This window comes from Neohortaea acidophila (assembly GCF_010093505.1).
Source record: "Neohortaea acidophila strain CBS 113389 unplaced genomic scaffold BDY17scaffold_5, whole genome shotgun sequence".
Classification (NCBI taxonomy): Eukaryota; Fungi; Ascomycota; class Dothideomycetes; order Mycosphaerellales; family Teratosphaeriaceae; genus Neohortaea; species Neohortaea acidophila.
Window position 1 is genome coordinate 311,470 of NW_022985514.1, and position 22,409 is coordinate 333,878.

At 55.7% G+C, this 22,409-nt stretch overlaps 10 protein-coding genes across 10 annotated transcripts; 5 read left to right on the plus strand and 5 right to left on the minus strand.

Annotated features, from left to right (window-relative positions):
* Window positions 1-12: 12 nt before the first annotated feature.
* BDY17DRAFT_279796 (uncharacterized protein) lies at window positions 13-1,778 on the plus strand. Its single transcript, XM_033732033.1, has 2 exons — window positions 13-107; window positions 178-1,778. The coding sequence occupies exons 1-2, from the start codon at window positions 49-51 to the stop codon at window positions 1,664-1,666; spliced, it is 1,548 nt and encodes a 515-aa protein (XP_033589582.1). The 5' UTR covers window positions 13-48; the 3' UTR covers window positions 1,667-1,778.
* A 1-nt stretch (window position 1,779) lies between these two features.
* On the plus strand, window positions 1,780-2,968 carry BDY17DRAFT_296631 (uncharacterized protein). Its single transcript, XM_033733482.1, has 2 exons — window positions 1,780-2,217; window positions 2,276-2,968. Exons 1-2 carry the CDS (start codon window positions 1,793-1,795, stop codon window positions 2,913-2,915), a joined length of 1,065 nt encoding a protein of 354 aa, XP_033589583.1. The 5' UTR covers window positions 1,780-1,792; the 3' UTR covers window positions 2,916-2,968.
* On the minus strand, window positions 2,969-5,378 carry BDY17DRAFT_265257 (putative MATE efflux family protein subfamily). The gene is made up of 5 exons (XM_033731895.1): window positions 4,056-5,378; window positions 3,846-3,996; window positions 3,734-3,775; window positions 3,245-3,681; window positions 2,969-3,180 (listed from the first exon to the last, which is right to left on the minus strand). Exons 1-5 carry the CDS (start codon window positions 5,100-5,102, stop codon window positions 3,004-3,006), a joined length of 1,854 nt encoding a protein of 617 aa, XP_033589584.1. The 5' UTR covers window positions 5,103-5,378; the 3' UTR covers window positions 2,969-3,003.
* Window positions 5,379-6,851, minus strand: BDY17DRAFT_296633 (phosphatase 2A-associated protein). Its single transcript, XM_033733483.1, has one exon. The coding sequence runs from the start codon at window positions 6,681-6,683 to the stop codon at window positions 5,616-5,618; it is 1,068 nt and encodes a 355-aa protein (XP_033589585.1). The 5' UTR covers window positions 6,684-6,851; the 3' UTR covers window positions 5,379-5,615.
* A 50-nt stretch (window positions 6,852-6,901) lies between these two features.
* BDY17DRAFT_139692 (dsRNA-specific nuclease) lies at window positions 6,902-12,232 on the plus strand. The gene is made up of 6 exons (XM_033729495.1): window positions 6,902-7,537; window positions 7,586-7,788; window positions 7,861-9,000; window positions 9,064-11,102; window positions 11,167-11,280; window positions 11,338-12,232. Exons 1-6 carry the CDS (start codon window positions 7,055-7,057, stop codon window positions 12,042-12,044), a joined length of 4,686 nt encoding a protein of 1,561 aa, XP_033589586.1. The 5' UTR covers window positions 6,902-7,054; the 3' UTR covers window positions 12,045-12,232.
* BDY17DRAFT_139702 (armadillo-type protein) lies at window positions 12,136-15,722 on the minus strand. Its single transcript, XM_033729496.1, has 2 exons — window positions 12,780-15,722; window positions 12,136-12,725 (listed from the first exon to the last, which is right to left on the minus strand). The coding sequence occupies exons 1-2, from the start codon at window positions 15,371-15,373 to the stop codon at window positions 12,230-12,232; spliced, it is 3,090 nt and encodes a 1,029-aa protein (XP_033589587.1). The 5' UTR covers window positions 15,374-15,722; the 3' UTR covers window positions 12,136-12,229.
* Window positions 15,723-15,811: 89 nt separating this feature from the next.
* On the plus strand, window positions 15,812-16,474 carry BDY17DRAFT_316591 (DNA-binding protein; the record flags this gene model as incomplete). Its single annotated transcript, XM_033736021.1, has 1 exon — window positions 15,812-16,474. One exon carries the CDS (start codon window positions 15,812-15,814, stop codon window positions 16,472-16,474), a length of 663 nt encoding a protein of 220 aa, XP_033589588.1.
* Window positions 16,475-16,572: 98 nt separating this feature from the next.
* Window positions 16,573-18,204, minus strand: BDY17DRAFT_250896 (uncharacterized protein; the record flags this gene model as incomplete). Its single annotated transcript, XM_033731115.1, has 2 exons — window positions 16,573-17,105; window positions 17,262-18,204. 2 exons carry the CDS (start codon window positions 18,202-18,204, stop codon window positions 16,573-16,575), a joined length of 1,476 nt encoding a protein of 491 aa, XP_033589589.1.
* Window positions 18,205-19,032: 828 nt separating this feature from the next.
* Window positions 19,033-19,827, plus strand: BDY17DRAFT_310099 (uncharacterized protein; the record flags this gene model as incomplete). Its single annotated transcript, XM_033735397.1, has 1 exon — window positions 19,033-19,827. One exon carries the CDS (start codon window positions 19,033-19,035, stop codon window positions 19,825-19,827), a length of 795 nt encoding a protein of 264 aa, XP_033589590.1.
* Window positions 19,828-20,024: 197 nt separating this feature from the next.
* On the minus strand, window positions 20,025-22,354 carry BDY17DRAFT_316593 (uncharacterized protein; the record flags this gene model as incomplete). The annotated part of the gene is made up of 3 exons (XM_033736022.1): window positions 20,025-20,041; window positions 20,097-21,926; window positions 22,318-22,354. The coding sequence occupies 3 exons, from the start codon at window positions 22,352-22,354 to the stop codon at window positions 20,025-20,027; spliced, it is 1,884 nt and encodes a 627-aa protein (XP_033589591.1).
* Window positions 22,355-22,409: the final 55 nt, after the last annotated feature.

Genomic DNA, 22,409 nt, shown 5'->3' on the forward strand with positions numbered 1-22,409 from the left:
GCTCACGGCTTCAACAACTACAGCACCTTGCCAACACATCTGCACATCATGGCCTTCGGCCGGTCAAACTCGCTCAGTATCAATACTGGTGCCACCAACTCTCTTTTGTAAGTCCGTCCCCAGCGAAGACGTCTGCGCGCACGCCATCATCGCATCCATCGTTACTGACCTTACCAGTGGGCAGCAGCAGCAGAATAATGCCGCCTCGCAACCCCCAGCGGCCGGCGGCCTCTTTGGCAACTCTACGCAACAGTCGACATCGGCGGGCAGTTTGTTTGGAGGACCGGCGGCGCAACAACAACAGCAACAACAGCAGCAGCAAACAGGAGGCGGCGGATTGTTTGGGAACAACACGACGCAGTCCTCGCAGCAGCAATCGGGGGGACTGTTCGGCAACAGCACGGCACAGCCTCAGCAGCAGTCTGGAGGGCTCTTCGGCAATACTGCAGCACAGCCTCAGCAGACGAGTAGCTTGTTCGGCAACACACAGTCAAACACTGCCCAGTCGAGCGGTGGTGGGCTGTTTGGCAACACTCTGAACCAGTCCACTCAGCAGCAACAACAACCACAGAGTACCAGTCTCTTTGGAGGCGCGCAGACCAACAAGCCAGCTGGCAGTCTGTTCGGCACAAACAACAACCAGGGTACGACCTCTGGGTCTTCGTTGTTTGGCGGCTCTACGCTGTTTGGCGGCAATTCACAGGCGCAGCAACAACCTGGCCAGTCCAGCCTCTTCGGCAGTCAATCCCAACAGCAGCAACAACAACAACAGCCGGCGTCCAACTCGATATTTGGTCTGTCTGCGAAGCCGGCCGAGCTCCAAACTTCGCTTCTTTCATCATCGCAGTATCGCACCAGCCAGTTCCAACCGTTCGCAGGGAAGCTTAGCATGGGCCAGGCACAATCGACGGCGGGAGTGCAGCAGCCAGCGCAAGGCGCGGTGAAGATCAATTTTGACGAGATGCGGCCAACGACACGCTACGCCGACCTCATCGACGACATCAAGGCCCAGTTGGAGTCCATTGACCAGATGATCCAGAAGCAAGAGCAGAACTGCCGCCAGATCGAGGCCTTCCTCCCCGAGCACGGGCAGAAAGTGCCGTCGTTGGGGCCGGATGTAGACCTCATCAAAGAGAAGGCCGAGGCGGTGGAGCATGCGCTGGCTATGGATGCGGGAGGAGTGGACATGCAACGTAGGGTTCTGGAGAGCGACCGGAAAGATTTCCAGCGCTGCGAGCGCGTCGTCATGAATTTGGCGCAGCCGCTCCAATACCGATACACCGGCTACGGCGGCGCCTCGACCTCTACGGGCCTGGACGGGGACGTGGCGAAAGACATGGATCTAGTGAGCAACTTTTTCGCGCCCGTGGCTGCGGAGCTGATCAAAACACTGGATCTGTATGCTTCGAATCTCACCGAGATTGAAGGACACATGCGGGTGATTGAGCAGTCGGCGGTGGCGCAAGAGCAACAGCTGGTTTCGAAGAGAGCAGGGGTTGGCGGTGGCGCGTACGCGAACGGGGATGATACGGTGAGAGAGTTGGCCGACACGTTACGAGGATTTGAAGCGAGCATTTTGGGAGCCGCTGGACTGGTGGGACAATGTAGAGAGGGTGTGAATGAGCTGGTGCTGGGAAGGCTGAGCAACGGGAATGGGCGGAGATGAGACGACGACGACGACGACGGCACACTGTTAGGGATGGGGAGCGGGGAGGAGGATCATGGCATTTGGCATAGCGTGGCGCACTCGGTAATATACTTGGTCGCATTCCCCGGCGCATTGTGCGTATCGATGTACCGCACATCCAAGTGCATGTACCTGTCAGTTAGACAGTGGCGTAGGCCTCTCGACGCCTCCCACCACTCGCCCCCCACATTTCGGCATTTCCAAGGATGCACGACGGCCAGCCGCACATCCTCGTCATTTAATCTTACGCGCTACATCGTCCACCCTCACCAGCCCTCGACCCTATGCAGTGGGATGGTAATGCCGGGGACGCCTGCAGGAGACGCTGGTGAACGCAATGGCACCGATGTTGCAGCATCCACCGTAGTGCATCCGACCGCACCCCTTCCCCTCGCCCAGCTATGCGCTCAGATCCATGGAAAGCTCGCGGCCTTCTTGAATGCGGACCCCAAGACCGAGAGACTCCGAGCGGTGCAGGCGCAGAGCCGCATCAGTCTGGGAGTCATCGAAGAGGCGCTGCGCCGATACAGGTAAGCTGTACATCGCATCACCCTCCCGCGACAGCCATGCTGATGGAGACGGCAATAGCCCCGAGGAGCTGTCCATATCGTATAATGGCGGCAAGGACTGCCTCGTCCTGTTGATCCTCTACCTCAGCGCCCTCCACTCCTACCACGCAAGGCCCGTCGACGGCCTTCATACATCCAACAAGACCAACAATCATCATCAACACCATCCCCCACCTGCACGGCTCCCCACCCGCCTGAACTCCGTGTACATAGTGACGCAACATCCTTTCCAAGCCGTCGAAGATTTTGTCGCTTCGTCCGTCGAGTACTACCACCTTTCCATGACCCGCTACGCCAAACCGATGAAAGAAGGCTTCGCCGACTACCTGCGCGAGCATCCGAAGATACGGGCAATATTCGTTGGCACACGACGGACAGACCCGCACGGCGGCGAACTCGTGCACTTCGACCCCACCGATCGAGGCTGGCCGGACTTCATGCGCATCCATCCCGTCATCGATTGGCATTATGCAGAGATTTGGGCGTTCATAAGAGAGCTGGGCATCACGTATTGCGAGCTGTACGATATGGGCTACACCAGTCTAGGCGGCACCACGGATACACAGCCCAACCCGGCATTGGGCGTTGGGAGTGGCGGCTTTCGACCAGCTTATGAGCTGCTCCAGGATGAGGAAGAGAGGCTTGGGAGGAATCGATAACACCCATCGGGCATGACTGGACATTGGCTGATGCCTGCTGCATAGATCTCTATATAGATTTGCATGTCTACATCTGTATGTCTACTTTCTATCCTGTTGAGCTTCTTCTAGCAGCAGCCTCGCTGGCCTTCTGGAAGCTCGTCTTCGAGACGTAGATGGATTCCAATATGGCCTGCACAAACAACGCGATTGCCGGTCCGCACCACAGGCCAGTGAGGTCCCATCCAAGGCCGAACGCGGTACCGAAGGAGACGGGGAGTGCGAGCTAGATTATTAGAGGTTGATGTCAGTCGCGCTGCCCTTTCCGACACACCGCTTGGGCAACTCACCCCGTAGAACGAGAACAAAGAAACGTAACCGCCAATCTTCTGCTTCCCCAGCCCCCTGAGCATGCCGTTGCACTGCGCGGCGATTGCATCGAAAAGCTGAAAGGCCGCGTTGATCGGTAGTGTCGCAGCAGCCAGCTCGGCGACGTCGGAGTCGTGTGTATAAAGGTATGGGATGTAGCTACGGCCGGAGTAGAGGATGATGACATTGCAGGTTCCCAGGATGGCTCCCACGACGAAGAGGACATTGCTCGTGACCCTTGCGGCATCGGGAAGCGAGGCGCCAATAAGATTGGCCATGCGAGTGCCTCCCGCGATGCTGACGGGAAAGGGGATGGTGAACATGATGACGCAGAGAGACTGAAGGATGGAGTTTGCGGCGAGATGCGTCGCGGAAATGCGAGCTGCGGCGAGTGTGACGACTTCAAAGGCAATGATTTCTATGCTCAACAGTCAGCGCCGTAGAGTATCGGCTTTCTGTAGGAATCTCACCTGCAAACAGCATGATGAAGCCAGGAAGGGCCAAGGAGACCACTGAGATGGATCACGAGAGGTCAGTACAAGATCGATTGCTGCGCAGGTTGAAGTGATTGGCACTACTCACTAGGACCCCAGTTCTTGAAGGCCTTTCGGGAAAAGCCAGGCCAACATTCTTTGCCGCCAACGAGTTGAACGTAAGTAAACATGCCGAGCGGCATGAGATTCTGCGCAATGGCAACGGCCAGAGGACTTCCAATGAAGCCCAATTCCAGTTTCTGTTAAAGTCTGATGAGCCAATGAAGAGTCGGTGTGGTGCAATGGTTTGACAACTTACCCAAACGAAGATGTACTGCAAGAGGACGTTGAGAGGTGAGATGAAGAGCAGCACACAGAGCGTGGCGTTGAAGCGCCCCTGTGCCTGTACATATCGCTTCGAGCTCTCAAAACATGCAAATGCAGGGGCGCCGAAAATGAGAACCCTCAAGTACCGTCCCGAGAGCATGGCAATCTCCTTCTCCGGAACGAGTTTCGCCAAAATGTATGGGGAGGCATACCAGACCACGGCGATTGGGATGGTGCATAGCCACGAAAAGTACACCATTCGTTGCATATACAATCCCACCAACTTCTTATTGCCCCGCCCGTACGCTTGTGCGCATAGCGTATCGAGAGAGGTGGTCAAGCCGTAGTAGACGGAGTAGCCGGTGATGACGGCCGTCATGCTGCCCAGTGAAACAGCAGCGAGCTCGTTCTTGCCGAGCCGACCGGCGGTGAAGATGGTGGTGAGTGTCAGGGATTGCTGGAGGAAGTATGTGAGCATGAGTCGACTGCTGTAGGACGCAACGACCTTTGCTTCGCGTTGCCATGTCGTCTGGATTTGCCCCGACAGCACGGCATCCTCCCAGGCCTTATCAATCGCTTCCGCAGTAGTTTCAGCTCCATATCCCGCCTCGGTATTGGATGCATTGAGCAAGGCAGTCGTTTCTGTTGCCTCACCGGTGCCTGGCTGGGTGGAATCTGGCAGCAATTTGTTGTCCCGCAACAGAGTCCTCTCCTCCTCGATCACTGCTTCAGGACTGCGTTCTGCTTGTACAGCCAACTCCGCTACTGGTGGGATTGGGAGTAGTGATTGTGATGATGCGGCAACGTTGGAGCTCCCCCGGCGGCCGGTTGCCAAAGAGTGCTGCCCGAGTGCGGGCTTCGACGTTGATCCTTCCGTATTCCGGAGTTCGGCGTCGACAGCGCTCTCGTCCTCCAGATCACGACGAATTGATTCTTCGGCAATCGATGCCGACGTTGATTGTCCAGCTTCGTCTGACGAGGAAGCAGTGCTTGGCCCTCCATGGCTCGTCCGCACTCCACGGTCCTTGGCGGACCCCATTGTTCTCACCTAGTAGTAACACCTCGCTGGAGACCGGACGCCACTCCAATGCCGTAAGAGCTAATATTGTGAAGAAATCGTATGCAACACACGGTACAGCCAAACGGATGACCCGAAGCAAATCATGGGCAACCAAGAGACACAATATGTTAGATGCGCCCTCGCTATGCAGAGAGTGATGTCGTGGGTTGATAGATGTTTTCTCCGTCCGGGAAATTCTCGCACTGCCGACTACGCTCGATCAGGAAGGTGTGGTACGGTAAGTCAAGTCAGCCGGTTGCCGGGCATCAGCGGTGTGCAACGTGGAATGCATAGATACCAGTTTCTGAGTGTCAAGTGTGCCTATACGCCCGCTGTTATTTTGGCTACCACGTTACACACTGGACTTGCAAGTCGTGTGCTCAACTTGGCCCATGGTAGCGTACATGTCATCAGCATGAATTGGAGCAATGCTACTGCACGCGGGTCATGAGCTGGCCTTGTTCTACGGCCTGAGTATCCTTCACGAAGTCGTCATCCGCGGTTGATTGTGTTGCCGCTGCCGCGAGGATTGGCCTCAACAAACTCATCCCACTCTCTCGCTTTCATCGTTTCTCGATCCGCAGCATCCACATCATCCTCATCGACCTGTGGCCGCACCTGGCTTTGCGGGCCGCCCCCATCGATCATCCCACCACGTCTCCTCTCCTCCTCCAAATACTCATCGATGCTCATTGTCGGCAGACTGTGATCAGGTCTGAACACGCCGTTCCGAAATTCTTGACGCTTCGAGGTCAATGTGAACGGACGAAGCGGTTTACCTTTGTTGTCTAGAAGTGGGCCCCGCAGACCTGCTGACAGCTGAGGGATGCTCGAGTCCAGTCGCTCACTATATCCGTCGGCACCTCTACCATTCCGCTCCCGTGCGTCTTCGCTCGATGGCGGCGCCGGAGGCGAAGAGGGGGCCAGGGCGAGAATCTGCAGCTCTTGGGCAATGGATTCCAAGGATTGGAAGGCTTGATGCGTGCAGTAGGCAATGTTCGCAAGCTGCAGCTCTCGATATGCGCCGTCATCCGTGGAGAGGGTCCTTTTGTTGCTCTCTAGATAGTCCAATCTTTGTTTCAAGGCCTTTTCTTCCTTGAAACGTCTGATCTTGGTATCTCTGCGGGCTGCAGCATCGGCGGTGGACGCAGTGGAGAATGTGGTTGGCGCGTCATAGTACTGTTGGAGAAGCGATGCATCGCCTTTCGAAAGCATGTCGTAGTTGTCCAGCTGCTTGAGGTAGCTTTCATGACTGCTCTGGGCGCGCAGGAGATTCACACGCCGATTGCGATCATTGATGCGTAACACCACTTCCGCCAGCCAATAGTCCAATAAGAGATACTGCAAGTCCGCAGAGCTGATGTCGTCCAGAGACTCGTTCGGACTGAATAGGGACAGCCGATTCGCCAGGTCGAGGCATCGTTCGTAGAGTTCCACGGCGGAGAGGACGTTCTGCTGGAAGGCAGGCGAATTGCTGTCGAACGAGTGATTCACCAGATCCCTCTTCGCCCCGGCTTCATCGTAGATCTCTCGAAGAGTGCGGCCTTCATGAGCCATCATGCAAGTGCGTATTGCGTATATCGTTTCGGTCTAGGGTGATGTAGATGGAGAAAGATGCATGTGGACTTGCAGGTGGTGTGAAGCAGTCCGCCACAGTTTGCGCCACACTCTTCCCGACGAACTTCCCGAGCTGCATCAACTTCACTTGTCTCATGCACGCCCTTTCCCACTGCCCTTCTGCAATGCTCCGAATGGCAAGCGTGACACATGCATGCGACGTGCCGTGTAGGTAGCAAACGTAGCAGCCCTTCACGTGCCTGTCTGCCGTAAGTCTGAGGTCTTGTGCTGCCACGCTTCAACACGCGCAGAACATCCTCTCCAAACATCTCCTGCTCTCCATCCTCATCAACGCAGTAGACCGCGCCGTCATCATGGACTCTGACTACGCAGACCAGGATGATTCGGACGACGAACGCGGCGAGGACATGGCGATGCCTGCTTCCAGCCTCAGCCAACGTCGCAAGAGGCAGAGGGAAGTCTTCGAGAAGTGGCTGGTCAGTCGTGCTGGCCAAGAGGCAATCAAGCCCAAGACCAAAGACTCCAAACCTATTGAGGTGGCCGACGAGGAGCTGTCACTCTCTTCCCTCATGTCAAAGGACTCCCTCGTCATCCGCAATCCCAGAGATTATCAACTGGAGCTATTCGAGCGTGCCAAGAAGGAGAACACCATCGCTGTCCTCGACACTGGCTCGGGCAAAACGCTGATCGCCGTTCTCCTGCTTCGCTGGGTCATTGATCACGAGCTGGAGCATCGTGCCGCCGGAGGAACTCCCAGGATATCCTTCTTCTTGGTGGCCTCGGTCACCTTGGCTTATCAACAATCTGCGGTCCTCAAGAGCAACCTTGATCACGAGGCAGGTACCGTCGTTGCTCCACACCGACGATTTGCTGATATTTTGTAGGTGACGCGAGTTTGCGGTACCGACAACGCAGATGCGTGGAAGAAATCGAGATGGCTTGAATTGTTTGCCACCAACAAGGTCATTGTATGCACTGCCGCCATACTTGCATCATGTCTCTCCAAGGGTTATATCACGATGAAAGAGATCAATCTCTTGATCTTCGACGAAGCCCACCACGCGAAGAAGAATCACGACTATGCTCGGTGAGTTCTCTTCCTTGCCTCGGCTTGCAGGATACTGTCTGTCTTCTGATTCATGCGACTGATTGTTGAAAGGATCGTCAAGGACTTCTACCTGCAAGCGGAGCCGCCCGACCGTCCCCGGATCTTTGGTATGACGGCAAGCCCCATCGACGCCAAAGCCGACGTTGTTCAAGCAGCTACCGAACTGGAAACTCTTCTGCACTCGAAAATTGCAACCACCAGAGATGTTTCTCTTACGGGCGCCGTGACACGGCCTACAGAGCTACTTCTGCGCTACTCCCGCCTCAGCCAGCCATTTGCGACCGATCTTTTGCAAACAACAAAAGCCAAGCACGGCCATATTCACACTTTCCAGACGTACTTCGAAAAGTCCCCCGTCATCGCTCGGGAACTGGGCAGTTGGTGTGCCGATCAGTTTCTGATGGAGAAATTGAGCGAAAAGCGACTGCGCCTGCACGAGTTGTCCACCGAGCGTAGGTTCCGAGCTCGCTCTGCTCAAGACGAAGAAAGACATGAACTCGACGCCGCCCTTGCTGAGCTAAAGCCCGCGATCGCTTTCATGGACGACGTTCGAGACAAGTCTGCAACTCTCGCAATTAATCATTCAATGCTGAGCTCAAAGGTGATTGAGTTGAAAGCATACTTGGACTACCAGTTCGAAAGGCCAACGTCTCAGCGCTGCATCGTCTTTGTGGACCGGAGAGACTCCGCCCGACTGCTGGCATCTCTGTTCCAGAAGATTGGAACGGAACACATGAAGTCTGCCTTCTTGATCGGCGGTGCCAGTGAACCAGACGAAGACGCCTTCTCCGTCAGACAACAAGTGATGACCCTCATCAAGTTTCGTGGCGGCAGCATCAACTGTCTGTTCGCAACAAGCGTTGCAGAGGAGGGCTTGGACGTTCCGGATTGCAACCTGGTCATCCGCTTCGACATGTACAAAACAATGATTCAGTTTGTGCAGTCCCGTGGCAGGGCTCGTCAGAAAAACTCCCGATTTGTCCACATGCTCGAGATGAGAAACTCGATCCACGAACAGCTGGTGCAAGAGGTGCGGTACCAGGAGATCGTCATGCGCCAGTTTTCGCAAGCCATGCCAGAAGACCGCAGACTAGTTGGCAGCGAGGACTGCCTAGAGAGTTTGATGGCCAAAGAACAAGGATTGCGCGTCTACATCGACCCGACCACCGGTGCAAAACTGACGTACAATAAGTAAGTTGCAACGCGTGTCAATAGTCAACACCGAGAGGCGCGGCTGACATCGACCTCAACCAGTGCTCTTGTGTACCTGGCCAATTTCGTCTCCGCAATACCGACGGAATCGAATGAGCCACAACATCCCACGTACATCGTTACCTCACGCGGACCCAAGTTCATCTGCGAAGTTCTGCTGCCCGGGGGTGGGCCCGTTCCGCTTCGTTCGACCATTGGGCGCCTGTGCTCCAAAAAGGCCATTGCGAAGCGATCTGCTGCCTTCGAGGCATGCATCGAGCTGAGGAAGCGTCTATATCTGGACGAGCATTTGATGCCAACGTATCAAAAGAAGTTGCCGGCGATGCGGAATGCACTCTTGCCCGTCAGCGCGCACAAGACGAATCAGTATCTCATGCGAACCAAGCCATCTCTTTGGGAACACATGAGAGGGACGTTGCCGTTGGAGCTGTGGATGACAATTCTCGAGTTTCCCGATGGACTCGACAGGCGATGCCAACCCATAGCACTGCTGACGAGGTCTCGTCTGCCCGACTTCCCAAGCTTTTCACTATTTCTGAACGATGGCCGCGAAACGAAGCTGAGATCTCAGCAGCTGCAACACCCTCTGCAACTGGGCACGACGGATCTTCAAGACATCGCAGGGCTTGATTCTCTGACTGGCACTCCGAAGAGCTGCAACTCGACTCCATTTCGTCGCGAAGAAGTCGTGAATAAACTGACTGCATTTACTTTGCGTGTGTTTAAAGATGTTTTCAGCAAGACTTTCGAAGAGGATGCTGCTAGCTTCTCCTATTGGTTCGCGCCAATAAGAGCGAAGAGTGTGATAATCCCTCACATGCGCGCAGATGCGGCCATAGACTGGAATACGGTTGAAGAAGTATGTCACAACAACTCATATCCATGGAAGCCCGACACTCCCGCGAAGACCTTGGTAGACCGTTTTCTCGTCGACAAATGGGACGGCGGCAGAAAGTTCTACTCCACGGCAGTGAGCGACACCCTCAGACCACTCGACCCGGTTCCGCTGGATGCGGCAAAGGCCAAACACAATGAGAATATCCTTGGCTATACCGTCAGCCTTTGGAAAAAGGCCCGCGAAATGGCTGTGTGGAATCCCGATCAACCTGTCATTGAAGCGGAAAAGATGCTTTTCCGTCGAAATCTCCTTGCCAAACCAGAGGATAAGGAAACGCAGGTCAGCACGAAGGCATACCTCTGCCCCGAGCCCCTGACAATATCGGCTTTGCGTCCCGCCATCGTGGTCTCCTGTCTCACATTGCCAGCGATCATTCACCGTTTCGAATCCTACATGATTGCACTCGAAGCCTGCCAGCTGACGAGCATCCCATGCGCGCCTGCGCTCGCGTTAGAGGCAATGACGAAAGACTCCGATCACACCGACGAACATGACAAACCCGCGCAAATCAATTTCAAACGAGGCATGGGTAACTCCTATGAAAGGCTGGAGTTCTTGGGAGATGCATTCCTCAAGACAGCGACGACAGTTTCAACGTTCATCCAGAACCCCACCGGCAACGAGTTTGAAATGCACGTTCGACGCATGCAGCTCTTATGCAACAAAAACCTGTTCAACGTGGCCCTCGAGCTGAAGTTGTACGAATACATACGTACCATGTCCTTCTCTCGGCGACTGTGGTATCCCGAAGGCCTAAATCTCTTGCATGGGAAAGGATCGAACAAGCATGAAGAATTCGCAGTCATCAAACACGGGCTGGCCCACAAGACGATCGCGGATGTGTCGGAGGCACTGATCGGAGCGGCTTTCATGAGCCACGATAGGCCAGGCGAGCAGTGGCATGAGCAGCAGTGGGAAAATGCAGTGCACGCGGTCACCAAGCTGACGACACTATCGAGGCGCGACGATCCAGAAACACCGGTTCATCTCATGGAGAAGTGGGACGACTACCGGAAAGCGTATAACAAGCCAGCCTACCAAACGGCCATTTCGACTGCCTCTCAACGCGATCTCGTGGAGAAAGCTGCTCGCGAACATCCATACCGCTTCAAACATCCGTCGCTTCTTCGTGTCGCGTTCATCCATCCATCCCAGCCGTTCAGCGAAGAAAACTTGCCAAATTGTGAGTGTAGCGTGGCAGCTGCTCCCTTGCATTCAAGAGCGTCATTCACTAATCGATCGAATAGACCAGAGGCTCGAGTTCCTCGGCGACAGCTTGCTTGATCTCGCCAGTATCACACATATCTTCTACCGATTCGCCGACAAAGATCCCCAATGGCTGACGGAACACAAAATGGCCAGTAAGTGCATGGACGTTCCTCGGTAGACATGCTAGTGAGATCTCTAATGATTCCCAGTGGTCTCGAACAAATTTCTCGGCTGCGTCTGCGTCAACCTGGGTTTCCACAAGCATCTGCGACATGCTCACGGCACTCTCGAACACCAGATTACAGCATACGTGACCGAACTGCTCGAAGCGAAGAGTACCGCTGGAGACAGCAGAGACTACTGGACAACCGTGGCCGATCCGCCCAAGTGCTTGCCAGACATTGTCGAATCCTTCGTCGGAGCCATGTTCATCGACTCCGATTTCGATTACAACGTGGTGCAGGACTTTTTCGATAGGCACATCAAGTGGTACTTCGAGGATATGAGCATCTACGATTCCTACGCCAACAACCATCCGTGTACTCACTTTTACAATCTGATTCAAGTGACGTACGGATGTCAAGATTACGCTCTCTTCACCAAACCAATCCCGAGCGTGGACGGCCTGGAGCTGGACACCCCCGACGTGGTCGCCGTTGTCATCATTCACGACGAGGTCATTGCTAATTCCACGGGCAAATCGGGCAGGTATGCCAAACTGCGCGTTGCAAACCAAGCGATTGAGGTCATCGAGGGTCTGGCGCCATATGAGTTTCGCGCACGTTTCGGCTGCAACTGCCAACACGGAGGAGGCGAAGGTGTGGACGCTGGAGCAAGCGGGATCGAGCTGCCCGGGGATCCAAAAGGCCTCGGAGAAGGAGTGAACGTGGAGTGGAAGGGTGTGGAGGAGCATTGAGGATCAGTCGCGTCGATTCGGGAGAAGTACAGTATCGATGCATATCCTGCACAGTCTCGTAGCGAACCCGTATTACACTCTGATGACAATAAACGAGAGGTAAGTCTATATGGCATATGGCAGTACTAGCCATGTTCGATGCCCGCTATGCAATTCGAAAGCATGCCCACCATGCAGCATCAATTTCAAGGATCGCTCATGTTCCTCAGTTTCTCCTGTTCCTCCGGGGTCAGTGAGTTGAAAGCGTCTCCAAACTCAGGCTTCTGCGCTGCTTGTCGGAAAAAGCCGACCAGATAGGCCTGGGTCTCATCGTCTCTTCCCCTGGAGAAGGTGTTGCTGTCCTCCGCCCCGAATGCCATCAACTGCGACTTTGTCATGCCCGCGCCGAGGTCGAGAAAGTCATTCGGGTCATCTTCCCACTCGCAGTCTTCGTCGTCGTTATCCAGATCCACTGCATCTGCAGGGTCGATGGCGCGATTGCCCGAGGCAGACAGAAGCTCCTCCACCAGCACTTTGACAATCTTCAGTTGAGCAGACACCACGGTGTACTGGTCGGGAGCCTGCCGCGCGCGGGACCTCGTCATGATTCGGTCGGATTTGGGTACGATGAGATCGCCCTTGACCTGAATGCTGGAGATACGGGCATCGTTCAGGTTGTACAAGTTTGCAAGAGCAACAACACTGCATTGTGGTCAGTGGGGGTCATTGTTGAGGATGAGAGTGGTGATTGCTTACTTTTGTCGGATGTCGTCGTAGCCGGCGAAGTTGATCGAGTTCTCCAACCACTTACTCATGACCACCTCCAAACCACTCTGTGACCCGATGCGAACGTCCGCTAGAAATCCCACTACTTCCTGCGCGGAAATGACGGCCAGACGAGCAAAGACCAGGATCAAGCTTTGGATGAGATGGGCTTGCGAAGCGGATGCTAGACGTATTGCCACTGCACGCAGAAGCTGCATCAAGTAAGGGCCCATTCGTGCAGATCCTGCCTTCTCGACCAGTTCTGCCGCGAGCCCACCAACCTCTGCGGCGCCATTATCATCAACCGATGGATTCAACAGTCTGTCGATAACAATTAAAACGACTTCGAGCCCACCCTTGCCGTTGTGGTCCTGGAAAGCGAAGACTTGTTCTGGGTCATGATTGAGCATGTTCTGCAGCGCGGACGTGGCTGACTTGAGAAGTTCATCGTCATTCGATTCCATTAGGAGGCGGCTTAGCCGTGGCATGACTGTCACGACGAATTTTGGTGGCAGTGGTGTCGACCCGTTCGCAGAGAGGACAGACAGCAACTCGGCAGCCAGGTTTGCTAGAGCGTTCTCCTCGGTAAGCGTAGCTACGTCAAAGGCTCCGGTCAGGGATGGAAGGACTTTCGCCGTGAGCTCGGCGTAGCTTTCCTTGCCCGTGGCGGCGATGGTGTTGGAGATTTCTTCAAATGTCTCTGTGACGAGAAGTGCTATCTGGAAGTTGCTCGCGCCACGACTGGCCACAGTGAAGAGAAGGTCGATGCCGCCGTTTGTGAGGCAGGTACTCGTGTCCAGCATGATTGCATCACGCAGTGTCTCGATGATGGTTATAAGCAGGTCGTCGCTATCCGTAAGGTCGCCGAAATCCTGGGCATCAAGGAAGTGGGACACCGCCGCGATGATCGATGCTTGGTGTGGCAGCGACAACGCCGATGGTAGGGCGGCCAGGTAGCTTTGCAGGGCTCGAATGCAAGAAACCCTGACGATCTCGGAGGGATCATGCGTGATTGCCTGCAACGACGTCTGCATGAAAGTTGCCGCCACCTGTCCGAGGGTGTCACCAGATGTACGAATCAAGCCGCCCGCTACCAAGTAGCCGCGTGCCCGCAGGAATACGGCTTCTTCTTGCATCGCTCGCTGGATGAAGTCTACGTATCCATCCGCCGCTTCGGCACCGATTTTCTTCTCGACATCTTGAAACTCGCCGAGCAGTTGATTCAGCAGATACAGAGAGGCTTCTTTAGCCTTCCAGCTTCCATTGCCTGAGTAGAGATTCCGCGTGTACGCAAGCAGGCCTTCCACAGTTGCCGCACTGAGCCAGTCGCCCAGCTTGATGACCAAGTCGCCACATGCGGTCCGAGGAGTGTAGTTGGCAGTGACGTTGGTTTCCTCCGACAAGAAGATGTTGACGTCAATGTCCCACAAGCCCTCTTCTTCGGTCGTGATTTGCGCATAAGACACGGCGATGTCCATGATTTCGGACATCCATTCTGCAGAAGAGCCATGCGTTTGGATTTGCTGTTCCAGTTCCTTCCTCACGGGAGGTGCGCGCAGACAAGCCTGTAAGAAGTCGAGTTCTTCGATAACGAGGAAGTCTAGGGTGTAAGGGAGGCCATCGGCATCCTCAAGCCTCCCTTGTCGGTCGTCTTCGATGTACAAGGCATGGTATTGCTCACGAAGCGTCAGTAGCTCCTGCCAGATTGCCGAGAACAAAGCGGGACTCTGCGGAGCGAGGACGGATGGAAAGACGGAACGAATGCGCATGAGCACCTTGACCACTTGTAACTTCAACGCAACATAGCCGCGGTAGGTCTCCGCAGTGGATGTAGCGTGGTTGTCGTCGTCAGGAGAGGGTGCGGGTGGCAGGGGAGTCTTTAGGGTGGTGATGAAGAAGGGAATCCATCCTGCCAAGGCCTCTTCTGCAAAGGACTTGACGTCCGCCTTGTGGTCTTCCATGACCATCTCCATCGTGTCGAAGCAAGAGCAGAAGACGGAGATGGCCAATGCTCGAAGAGTCGGCTTCCGTGTGTCGTTGACGGCGACATCGTAGACGTTCCTTACCAAGTTGCGCGCGACATTGAAGAACTGCTCGTCGTTGAAGCAGTCGTCGACAAGCTCACTGAGGACCTTGAGGGCTCCGTGAAGCTGCGCATCATTCCCGGCGGCAATGACATTCAAGATGGTGGGAAGCAGGTCGGGCCAGTCATCGGGGAAATCGGCCGAGGCAATCTTGCTGACGACCAGGCTGGCGGCACTCTTGATTTTTCGTTCATCGCTCCCGCTCACGGCGAGGTCCAGAAGGCTTTGGCGGATGTGCAGCTTCTTGTCGTGGTCGGTGTACAGCTGGCCGGCGAATTCATCAAGCTGAGGCGACCAGCAGGCGAGGACCCAGATTTTGAGGTAGAGCAGAGCGGACTGGCGCACGTCGAGGGGGACATGGGCATGGGTGCCGATGGAGACGAGGGCGAGGGGAAAGTCGGGGTTGTTGTACGACTGCTTCAGCTGCAGCTCTGCATTCCTTCGTGGAGCCTCGTGGGCAGACTGGGTTTCGGTGAGCCAATGCACCACTTGCTCCTCCATCACTGCCGAGTGCCGCGGTAACAACACTGTCGAGCCAGTCCAGCAAGCATCCGCGCTCTCACCGTGGCTCTCCTTCCTTCACCTGCGATAGGCGATAGGCCAGAGGTGTGGAGGCGTAAAGTCGGGACGTCGGAATTCGATTGCAGCAATCTCGGAAATTCAGTCCAATCCTCAGCGTCCCAAAGAGTACTGGCGAAGTTCGATGTGTCTGTGAAGAGCTGGTACTGTACTGCTTCCTCCCGGCGATTGCTTGCTGACAAGCACTTGCACGTCGGTGAAGGCTCTCTCGCCGCACGTGTTTGTGTGAAAATCATCCCCGACCAGGACGCGTGACAAAAGTCGAGGGATCGCGCATCGATATTTGTCCGCGCCGCGATTCCTCACTTCAACTTCACACGTCCGTCAGGCTGAACCTCCGTACAGCTGCAATCCCATTCCATGGCCACAACCGCTCCAACACTCCGTGCCCTGGTCAGCGCCTTTACGGACTTCTTGACCGTCGCCATTCACACCATTCTCCACGAACGAGCAATCTACCCCCACACATCTTTCCTGTCCGCCCGCAAATACAACTTCGCCGTTCGACAGAATCGACACCCCAAGGTCTGCGAGTGGATCAACGATGCTATCGCCGCGGTTGAAACGGAACTGCTCAAGGGTGGCGTCGATAGAGTGGCCGTGGTCATCTATGACAAAAGCAGCACCCCGCTTGAACGTTTCATGTTTGACGTTTCCCGCTTTCCTGCCGTATCCGCCACCGAGATAGACACGCCCTTGGAGAGAATCGGCGCCGATGGGGAGAAGATTTCTGTCTTGCCAGTCGTCGACCTAGAAGAGCAGTTCCGCGCTGCAATGAGCAAGCTCTCGAATTGCGGATCTCTACTGAAGCCTTTGCCCATCGGCTGTACATTTACTGTCGCCATCGAACTGAAAGCTGACGGGGAAGCTCCTATCGCTCATCCCCAGGCTTGGATACCCGTGCAGCCTGCCAATAACTCCCAGGAGGCTCGAGATGCAACCGGCAAATTTACGACACCGATCCGAGCAGTCACCGCCGGCGACATGGTTTTCGAAACGTGGATAGAGGAAATCAAGGGCTGATCAATTCTTCCAAAATCAGCTATCAACGTGGTAGTCCTGGACGACCCGAACAGCTCGCTCCTATCAGCATGGCCGGCTCCAACACAGCTCTACGCCGACTACAGCTTTGTCCGGCCCTCCTCGCTTGCGCCTCTCCTCATACCACTTGCCTCTCTACCGCCGACGTTCACCATTCTTGCCGCTCCTCGCAAGGCAGTCGCGGCCGTATTCACCGCGCCAAGAGCGGCCTCGACTCCCGCTCCACTGGTTGCATCCGTGATAGCGGTCCCTGCAGACGTGGCGGAGCCGGGTGTTGGGCTTCTGCCGGCCTGCTGGCGGTGCAATTGGGCAGACGTCAGCCAATGGACTTGACGCTGTAAGCCGCCCAATTGAGCTCCGATGTAGGAAATCTCTTCCCGCGTGCGAAGGTTTTCGTTGAGATTCTGCATGCTATGGCGGCCATCGAGCTCCGACAAAGCCGAGGAGATTCGGCTGATCTCGTCTCGCAGACTTTCGTGCATATGAAGTAGATGGTGCAGCGGCGAGGCATATGGTCCGGCGGATGTGTTCGGCGCTGAAAAAGACGCTGGAGCATCGAGGTCGAAGTCGGCCGAGTATGGCCCAGGGAGGTCGGTGGGTCGCGGGCCCGGTGCTTCCGGCGCGGGGTCCATCGAAGAGAACCGCAAGTTCGATGATACGTGCGGTGATGTTGTGGGATCGTCGAAGTCGATGGGATTCAACGGAGCATCCGACCGGGAGGCCGTGGTAGACATGGACCTCCCGCGATTTGCAAGGACGGTATGTTGACCAGGATCGGTCCCAAGCTTGTCCACCATGTTATCGCTGGAGAAAGGCGAGAGAATACTTTGTATCGTCGTGAATCCATCTTCAAGCACTTCCAGCTTGCGACTCATCTGCTTTTGTGCAGCCTCTTGCTCCTCCAATCGTTCGTGTTGTGTCGTCAATATCGGTGCCAACTTTGCAAGCATACACGTGTCGGCGTGAGTCCGTGCCTGGGCCCCGGTACTCCTATTTGAGCATCCCAGTGCTGCTCCAGGGCAGGGTACGCTAATCGCCGCACATGCCGTGCTGCTATGCTCTGCAAGGTCACGAGGGAAGACCATTGACTTGCAGACGGCGCACTCAGTTTGGCGGGCCGGACAATCATTCCGCCAGTGGCAGTCCAGATTGCACTTATCCAGCTCCTTGCGGCACGACAAGCAACTCACGCCGTAATGCAGGCACCCTTGAGCCACATCCTTCCTTCGGACCGGTAACTCGCAGTGGTCTGCTCCGCACTCGACTAATGTGAAGCCACAATAAATATTGACATGGTCTTGAACCTCTCCGCGCTTGACCTCGGCTTTGCAACCTTCGTCGGATTTGGGGCATCGCACGATGAGCTCGTCCGTCATGTTGATCAAGATGTTATTCGTAGTGGACCGAGGCCGGAGTCTTGCAGGCGTACGACAGGATGGACAATCGCCGTGTGGGCCATGTGGGGTATATGTGGTGGTCTGCGTGTTCCAGGACTGCCGGATGCATTCTCGACAGAAGCAGTGGCCACACTCGGCCAGGACCACCGGGTCCACGAACGGACATCGACAGATTGGACACATCAAATTCGGGTCGTACGAGGAGACGTAGTCCACTAAGCGCAGATCTACGGGTGGGTTGTAACTATGTGAACGTGCGCGGCGGGCAAGGAAGTGCTGTTCTTCAACGCCACGTCGTGCCTCCAGACGTTGCATGCCCCGGAATTCCATTATCCCGTCCTGAGATGTTGCTGATTCGGTTGCGACGGGTGTACCGTCTGTCGGAGTTGAAGGCCCACCAGACGTGCTCCGATGGGGACTGCGAGTGGGGATTGCAGAGTCTTGCGTGGTGCGTGGGGAGCGAGAGAAGCGCCTCGACATCACGGACCTCATTCAGCCGGCGGGGTTCGATTTGTGTCGGTGGTTGAGACTGCAGGGCCACCTTGCAGTCTCAGGCGAATAGAGGAATGGGGAACGGAGCCTAGGTTGGCAAGAAGATCAAATTCCCGAGTAAACATCAGACATCTGCGCCTTTCCCTTCCCGAATCCTCGTCCACGGAGATGAGGCCGAGGTGGTGTTGATACCCAGGCTTGACCTTCACTGGAATCGGCCCAGGGCGAGCGCGGGAAAGAGCCAGGCGTTGCTTGGGTATTGAATGCAGACGGCTGTTGTGTTGTACTTGTGTCCGGATGTGTGGGTCGTGCGCAAGTGTCAAGATACGGTTGGATGTTGGTGTGAGAAGGCCGCGGGAGAGAGTGGAGTGGCTGGTGGCTGAAGTGCGGGCGCGAGCCTCAGGCCGTTGCATCATCTCCCCGGCTCGGGACGCTCCGGCGCATCCCCTCCAACCACGTGCCCGTCTCACCTTCATCCCGATGTAGGCAACGATCAATCATTGTGACCTTTCTTCTTCCTCCCATATCCACCTCGATCCCCTGCCCTTCTTCAAACCTCGCATCAAGCTGTAGAGACCGGTTGCATTCAACCCGCGCCTACCCGAGCTCAGCTCTCGTGGCCACGTCACAGCAAGCTCGCCCATTACCACCATGGCCACTCCTTCGCCAAACCAGCTGTACCTCCTCGCCGACCACCTCAAACTCTCATTACTCGAACGACAAAGAGCACTCAAACTCAATCTGGACGCCACAAAACAAAACAGTCACATCTCCCGCTCCCTCGAGAATCTGCAAGAAGGCATCGAGCAGCTGGCAGCGCAGGAAGAAGATCTGGGAAATGCCGAACATGAATCCTCCGATTTAGCCAAACTCCGAAAGCAATACTCCAACCTCTACTCTCAGTTTCATGGATCCGCGCCCATGTCCCCCGAATTGAGCAGGCCGAACGATCCGGCTCTGCAGTCCACCTTCTCCGCCGCACAAGCATCGCCCGAGGTGCGTCGAAACAGGAGTGTACGCTTCCGAGACAACCCGGATGAGCAGGAGCGCGAGGATCCGGTGGAGGCGGCAAATCGCGCCGCCCTCTTCTCCGACACGGAACGCTATCGAGACGAGCCCGAGGGGCCAGATCAGGGACAGATGGACAATCAGCAGATCCACACCTATCACAAGCAGGTCTTACGCGACCAAGATGAGCAGCTGGATGCGCTGGGGCAGAGTATTGGGCGCCAGAGGGTTTTGGGAATCCAGATGGGCAACGAGCTCGAGGAGCAAAATGAGCTGCTAGAGGATGTGGAAAGCGGCGTAGACCGGCACACGACCACCTTGGATCGAGCGCGCAAGAGATTAGGGCATGTGGCGCGCAAGAGCAAGGATAATTGGAGCTGGGTGACCATCGGCATTTTGATTGTCATATTGGTCTTGCTGATTATCGTGCTAAACTAATGGATACCGTTGATGAGAGACGACTGTATAAAGCTTACGAAGCATTCTCGAGTGTCCCAACTGGCTTTTCTTTTCGCAAGTATGCAGTCGGATGAGACCGATGGCGACGCGTCCTCGTGGCGGTGGAATGTCTGCGCAACGCCTTTCACTCGCCGCTCTATCACCGATGATCTTGTGTATCCTGGACCGCGAATCGTCTAATAATTCATCATGTCTGCACAATCACTTGTTAGCAGGGCAATCCGAATATAGACCATATCAGGACTCACCTCGGCCGAATAACGCCCGTTTGCTCCAGTCCATAGCCAACAAACACCGCGTGCGCAAACTGACACTTTGCGCGAAGTAGATACTCCTCCACAAATACACGGCCAGCAGACCCCCCGCAAAGTTCATCCCGTTAAAGTCGAAGATGGCTGCATTGCCAACGTATGCCAAGGAGCCCATATGCTTATATTCAAACGCCTTGTACACCGCTTCGTCAATGTCACCGTCGGCGATGAGATTCTTCTGGAAGCCTTCGGTAGAGTGAGCAAGCTTGTTGAACTTCTTGGCCAGGTACTCGCCCTGCTGATTGGCCCGCTGCGCCGTGGCCGGTAAGGAAGTCAGTTTGGTATCGATTTGGCGGAGGAGTTCGGAGAGTTCGGCGAAATCGAGAGTGCCGGACTTGTCTTGATCGTATTGCTCGAACAGCCTGTCGAGGCGGCGAAGATGGTCGGCGGCTTGCGGGAAGCGCGACTTTACTCGCTTGGCGACTTGCTGCCAGTCGGCAAACGTGATTTTCATCGATTCTGGATCTTGGCCCTTCTCCCACGCCAGTGTGCGCAAAAAGGTGACAATGTGCGCGCTAACGTTGTTTTGCACGGTGCTGCAGTCGCCAATGGCGTAGACGTCGCCCATGGGAGCGCCCGCCAGTCGCAGATGTGAGTCGGTCTCCAGGGCGTGCTTGTTCTGCTGGTTATCGCCCAGCTTCGCCGCAATGGTCTGAGAAAACTCGCATTGGGACACTCCGGTAGACCAGAGACAAAAGCCTTGGGGCAATTCTTTCGTGACGGTGTTGCCTTGCTCGTCTTTTTGCGTGAATAGAATGCTCTCAGGTCGCACTTCTTTCACGCGTGCATTGGTCAGGATGCCGACTTCATCGTGGGCGAAGCGCTCTTCAGCGTATTTCGACAAGGCCTCGTCGTACGTGTTGAGAATATGTCCTCGAGACTGGATAACATGGACGGAGATTTCGTTTCTCAGGATGCGGGGATAATACTTGCAGAGATCTTCGTTCAGCATGTCGTACAGCTCAGCGGCGAACTCAACGCCCGTGGGGCCGCCTCCAGAGATGACGAACGAGAGTAGCCTGCGGCGCTGCTCATCACTGGTGGTGGGGAGGCAGGCAGTCTCGAGATTGCGGATGATTTGATTGCGGATCAATCTGGCATCGGCAATGTCCTTGAGGAAGTGGCAGTACTCCAGGCCCTTGACGCCATGTGGATTTGTTGTGGATCCCACGCCGACTACGAGTTTGTCATAGGGCAGATAGAACCTCTCCTCCTCGCCCGTCGGGCCGGTGGAAGATATCTCGACCAGCTTTTCGCTAAAGTCGACATCCACCGCGGTGGCTTTGAGAAAGTGACCGTGTTTCTGCTTGACAATCTTCCTCACCGGCTCCACCAGACTGCGGAATTCGAGGGTGCCGACGGTGGCGGAGGGTAGCATTGGTGTGAAGAGGAAGTGATTGCTAGGGCTCACGACGGTAACGTGGTATTCGCCGGCGTGTAGCTGCTTGAGCATTGCCACGCTGCCCCAACCCGTTCCCAAGATGACGAGCTTGGGCTTGTGTTTCTGCTCCTTCATCGAAGGGGTGTCATCGTCGTCGACAAAATATTCGGCAATGGGGAGATTCTTGGGCCCACCGCGGCGGGGGGTCAGGGCGTATTCGGAGACGGGAATGTCGAAGCTTTCGGGATTCTCTTCGTACGTCGATGCATCGTAGACAAAGAAGGCGACAACGAGGCCGCCGCTCATGAGCACGAACAAGCCAAGGGAAGCGAGGAGGCGGTAGGTGTAGCGGACGAGTCGGCGCGACTTGGGCTTCTTGGGGGAAGCTGTGGAATCGAAGCGAGCTTGCAAACGTATCGGGCTTGGTCGGCGCGCAGTCCGCTGCACGGTTCGCGCAATGAGCGGCGAGGGAGGGAGGGAGAAGCATCGCTTTGGCGTGCGAAGGAAGGGATTGATGGGAGCAATGGGCGTGGCTCGGGGTGTGCGAGCAATGGCGAAGCTGGTCCGCGCCGCGACGGCCGCGAGTCGCGGGGAAGAATACATCCTCCTAGCGCGCGTCCAACAATCACACACGAAGGGTAGACGCTGTTCAAGGCCGATGGCGATACATTGCGCTGGCAGTGGTAGTGGCAGTGAGAAGGCGTGAGACAACGGGAAGAAGAATGATGATAATGGAAGGACGGATTTGTCGGAAGCGTTGATTACTGGATGACGTACAGTGCAGGAACGACCCGCCGCCGCTCGGGCCGCCCATCGTTTCGAAATCAATGCCCATAAAATTCTATGCCACGCGAGGCTAAGATGAAGGC